At 32.2% G+C, this 5216-nt stretch overlaps 1 protein-coding gene across 2 annotated transcripts; it reads right to left on the bottom strand.

Moving 5' to 3' along the window:
• Positions 1 to 1582: 1582 nt before the first annotated feature.
• Positions 1583 to 4457, bottom strand: LOC127086339 (putative ubiquitin-conjugating enzyme E2 38). Of its 2 annotated transcripts, none has more exons than XM_051027098.1 (7): positions 4292 to 4457; positions 3744 to 3893; positions 3173 to 3646; positions 3017 to 3080; positions 2778 to 2917; positions 2368 to 2679; positions 1583 to 2131 (listed from the first exon to the last, which is right to left on the bottom strand). In XM_051027098.1, the coding sequence occupies exons 1-7, from the start codon at positions 4361 to 4363 to the stop codon at positions 1856 to 1858; spliced, it is 1488 nt and encodes a 495-aa protein (XP_050883055.1). In that variant the 5' UTR covers positions 4364 to 4457; the 3' UTR covers positions 1583 to 1855. The 2 variants fall into 2 exon arrangements, with proteins under 2 accessions (XP_050883055.1, XP_050883056.1); XM_051027099.1 differs by having other exon boundaries at positions 3750 to 3893.
• Between the last annotated feature and the right edge of the window lie 759 nt (positions 4458 to 5216).

Below are 5216 nucleotides of genomic sequence, written 5' to 3'. Positions count from 1 at the left end.
CGAGGAGGAAGAACATGCACGATGTTGTTTAATTAAATTTCACTCTTGACATTTCCGGAAATGCACTTCCGGAATTGTGACTAACATGTAAATGTGATATTTTTTCAAATTCCTGCTTCACAAATTCGAAAGTATACATCTCGATTTATCACTGAGTTGTTAAATTAGAAAAATCCTTGATGGGTGAGTCCGAAGATACATTTCTGGACTAATCTTTAGAAAAAAATGGAGTGAGTCTCAATTAAAACATATTTTGATGTGAAAAGGATGTGCCCAAAAATTCACTTACATATTCTCATGGGCACTTTCAAATTTTCATAGCATATTTTTCTGTCACTTAGGATGGAAGAAATAATTCCACTTAAATTTGTTATTTTTATTAAATAACACTTCCTATTTTATTGGGTTTAATTTGTTACTGTTAATGTGTATAAATATTGGACTTTGTCCCTTGTATTTTTAGGATTACTTTTTCCACTTTATATGGTGCGATTCGCATCTCTAAAAATTTGAAAATACCATTGCTTCTGAAGATATATTTCTAGACTAAATTTTGAAGAAAAAAAATTGGGGTGAGTCTCAATTAAGACATGTTTTAATGTGAAAAGGATGCGTCCAAAAATTCACTTTCAAATTCTCATGGGCACTTTCAAATTTTCATAGAGTATTTCTCTGTCACTTAGGGTTAGGACGGAAGAAACAATTTCATTTAAATTTGTTATTTTTATTAACTAACCCTTCTTGGGTTAATTTGTTACTCATACCGTCTTGTTAGAGTTCTGCTGGTGTGTATAAATATTGGGCTCTATCCCCGTTTAATTTTGTGGTGTCTTATTCCATTTTATATGGTGCGATTCACATCTCTAAAAATTTGAAAATATCCTTGCAATATTATTTTTCGAACGCATCTAAAATTATCCAAACAAAGACAAGTGAGATATATAATTTCCCTAAAAAAGTGTATGATGATGTATCTCCACAAATTCTTTTTACACACCAGATTTCCTATTTTGCCTATTACTCCTTATTTTCATAAATATATTAAACCACACTAGTTGTCTGGACAAAGATAAAGCATTGGAAGTATATGTTAGGGATGGTAAAATGGACCCGCATATATTCACAAATAAATATATAAAATAGAATCATCAATAAATATTCAAAAATTATAGTTCAAGTAATAATCTTCAATCAACGAAAATAAATATTTTAAATGTTTGATAACTAAGTTGACGGGTTAACCCGCCCTTTTTATGGTGAACTTAAAGCTGAGCGGATAGACAAGCACAAAATCTCAACACAACCCGTCATTTTTTGCGCCACGACCCAATTTGCCACCTCTAATATATGCCCCAGATTTTTAAGGATGGAATTTTTACAAAAATTTCCGAATAAAAAATTTCCGTATTTTCAGATAAAAATTTTGATCAAAAGAGGGATGTCTCACTTACATATTGTTAAAACATGTCTATAATAAAAGTATGTCCCAAGATAAAATTTTAATGGCATTTTTGACTTTTCAGAGAACCTGTTTTTGTTTTTCTTTCTTTTTCAATGCTTTTCCGTTTTTGTGGCTGTCCAATGGCTAACAGTGGTGACTGTATAACTTTGTAATAAAAAAGAACGAATTAAAGTAAAAATTAACATCAGATTTGTGTAATTACAAACTAAAATGAAAAATAAAAACTTGATTTACTTGCTTTTCTTTTAGAGCAAGAAACAAGAGATGATAAAAGAAAAAGAAAAACAAAAACCAACATGATGTTGATGTAATAAGCCTTTAGTATCATCAGTCTCACCATTGAGTCTTGAAAAAGAATGTTCTATGATCACACTCATATGTAGTTATGCAAAATCACTTTCTGCTGGTGGTACTGCGTCGTACCTGAGACGTGAATTTCTCACAGTCCTTAACTCCAACATTTTCGAACTCTTTGATGAGAGAAGGCACACATTCAACTAAACCAGACTTAAATTTAGCTGGGCAGTTTTTTCCGTTACTCCCATCAACATCTCGAACCCCACCTTTGACCAAACAACCAACTTGAACACCTTTTTCGTATGCTTTGCATGACGCCAGAATATCATGCGCTCGGCTGTAGAAATGCCCGGCAACTAAATCTTCAAAATTCTGAAAACCAAAAATGACTTAAATCAGTTGCTTGAACCCCAAGAAAAGAAAAGAAATAAATTACTTGCAATGACAGTATTCTTTTGCAGACATCGCGTAGATATTTGTAAAGATATTCAGAAAGTACTGTAATATCATGAGTATGACATAAAACTGCGGGAAAAAATAAAACGTAAGTGCGACAAGTGAACGTAGTAAAGCAAACGTGATAGAGATATACAAGATATAAACCAAACCTTTGGAGGCTTTCTTATTGTATACATCATTGTCCTCAACGATAGAATGAATGTATTTTGATTATACTGTCGGGCCTGCGTTTCACCGTTTGGTGTACCCCTCAAAGATTCATATCCAGGTTCGTTGTAGTAAGGCATTGTGTTCAAGATTAGCCCTTGTATGGAGACTAGAACTTGTAGCATTGTTGAAACACCTTTAGTCCATCTCTCCTTCGTGGTGCCAGACCAGGTGTTAAGTAGACTGAGACATACTTTGCCGCAGTTATACAAATTAGGGTTGAGCCGAAGACCTCCAGAGTGGTAATGGACGTTCTGCCACGAGAAAAAAAATTACTTTTTTGTCATAATAGAATTAAAAAGAGTGATAACGAAAATAATGTGAGTCAGTTATAGTGTCCTCAACCACGTACCGGGGGTACATTAGGATAGCCACTGGGAAAGAAAATATCAAAAAAGAAAAGACCATTGTGGTAAGGAGTCCCTTCTGCTCCAATAATCACAGCCCTCATAAGATCCATCCTTGATTCGTAGACTCTCACAAATATTGTATCTAATGAGCAATAAAGAAAAAGTCGAACAAATGGTCAGATTCAGCAATATGCCATAGAAAATATTACAGGAGATTTAGTATTCGGAATACTAAACTGACCCGGCAAATGCTTCTCCAAAATCTTCCACTCTTCCTGGATTTGTTTAGCCCAACTCTTTGGATTCTGCTCGTGAAATAGGTAAATATGTAAATCCATAAAGTTTAAAAATACCACTAAAACAGAGTCTTTAAAAAAAAAGAAAAAGAGAAGCTAACCTGCTTTGTGGAGGAATAATGATTAATAAAGTGATGATCCGAAGTGTCAATGACAGTATCAAATTGCTTAAAACTTCGAAGTTTCCTCAGAGTTTCATTTTCAGCTTCATCAATTATTGTCAATTGTGGGAGAGCAACAGCTGCTCCATTATGTACATCTCTTGCAGATTTGAGAGCACTAGTAGAACCACACACATGCTTAGGAGTGGCATTGAAGCTATAAGAACTATTCGACCAAAGGTATCCCGATTCTACTCCAGAAGGATGCAATGATCCGTCATGTCCAACAAAATTTGAATGGAATGAACCGCTACTGCCCGCTCCCTGTAATAAGGCATACTCGTCTACATCTATATATTCATCTGAACTCAAACCAAGGTAGTCACCATTGTCAAATGATCGATGAGAACCACGGCGATCATGACCACTAGAAGACCCAATCCCACTAACTTTTCCACTTTTTTCCACGCCACGCTGCCAATAAATAAAATAAGACAATTCCTTAAAAGGATTGCGAACAAAAATAATATCAATCTATTGCAAGAAATAACAGAAATCATCTTATACAAACCGCAACTTGATGATTATCGCCATAACCCTCGCGAAGGGCTTCAGCTGCCTTCCCCTTGCTATGCTTAGGAGTTATTTCACCAAGTATCATCAAATCATCATCGTCATTCTCATTGTCGTCGACAATGTCAATCACATCATAGATGATGGACTACAAATTTAAACCAGAATGCATAAATTAACCAGAGAAATTTACCCCGCTTTTATCATAAGAACATAAAACAGAAAAACCAGTATTCAGTGTATCAAACATAGAATCAAAAAGTTAAAAAAGTTGCAATCAGAACATTAGGGCTAAACAGATTCTAGTACTAACAAAGCTCACATGAAGGAACGAAAGAAATCGAAAGGTGATCATGATCGTAAGAGAAGTAACAATACAAACTAGCAAAAGCAATGATTTTTAAAGCAGAAACTTAACATAAAAAAATAATCTAGAGTGAAAAGTGAAACCCAGATGAAGAATTTAAATAAAGATGAAAACTTTGAATAGATACCAATAAAAGAAAGCTAAAGAAACAAAGGGTTTGAGAATAGATAGATAGAAACCTGTTTCTGTTTTTTGAACCTACGAGGGTGTTTGAAAATTGGAGGAGGAATTTCAAGAACATCAGGGTCCATGAATCAAAAACTGTAGTCAAATGAAACCCTTACGTCGTGTGTGAGAATGATGAGTAGAGGAAGAAAGAGTGAACTTTTTAAGCGGGGTCTTCAATTTTGGAATAAAAAGTCACACAAATAGAAAGTCACTAAATGTTTGGAATAAATATTCTCTAATTTTTTAAATTCTAAAAATTACTATTAGGTACTCATATCATACACTTTGGTTCAATTCCTAGCTACCATCTATGCATAAAATGTTACTCCTCACTTTTTTATAAATAATTTATTTTTAAATAAATTAAAATTTTAAATTTATTTTAGTTAAAAGTATGGTGTCATCTAAAACTCATGGGCACTTAAAAATATTCATATAACAATGTCTATAAAAAAATTAATTCATATATTAATTCTTTTTCTAATCTTTAATGGAAATTAATACTCTAATTCAATTGAAAAATATTAACATTATTAAACTTTTTGGTATTTATGATGGTTTCTCAATTAAAAAAAATCAAGTTTTGAGTTTTCTCATAATAAATTATTTTAGAGAATGTTTGAAGGAGGTAATTGAGAATATTTAAGAAATTCAAAATTCTAAACAAACAAATGATTTAATTGAAATTCACTCATTTTTAATTTTATTTTTTTTGGATGGAGTATTAAAATGATTCATTGTTAATTTTTTGATCATATTTATAAATTTTAAAAAATTTGGGTCAAAATTAAAATATGAAAAATAAGGACTAATTTACAATTTTTAAAAATTTGAAGAGACTAAATTGTAAAACTTAAAAATTATTAAGCATTTATTTTCAATTTTTGAAAATTTTGAAGGTGAATTTGAATTTTTCATAAACTATGAGGAGTATTG

The sequence above is a fragment of the Lathyrus oleraceus genome, chromosome 5, assembly GCF_024323335.1.
Source record: "Lathyrus oleraceus cultivar Zhongwan6 chromosome 5, CAAS_Psat_ZW6_1.0, whole genome shotgun sequence".
Classification (NCBI taxonomy): domain Eukaryota; kingdom Viridiplantae; phylum Streptophyta; class Magnoliopsida; order Fabales; family Fabaceae; genus Lathyrus; species Lathyrus oleraceus.
The sequence above is the reverse complement of the archived record's forward strand: the minus strand, read 5'-3'. Positions and strand labels throughout refer to the sequence as shown.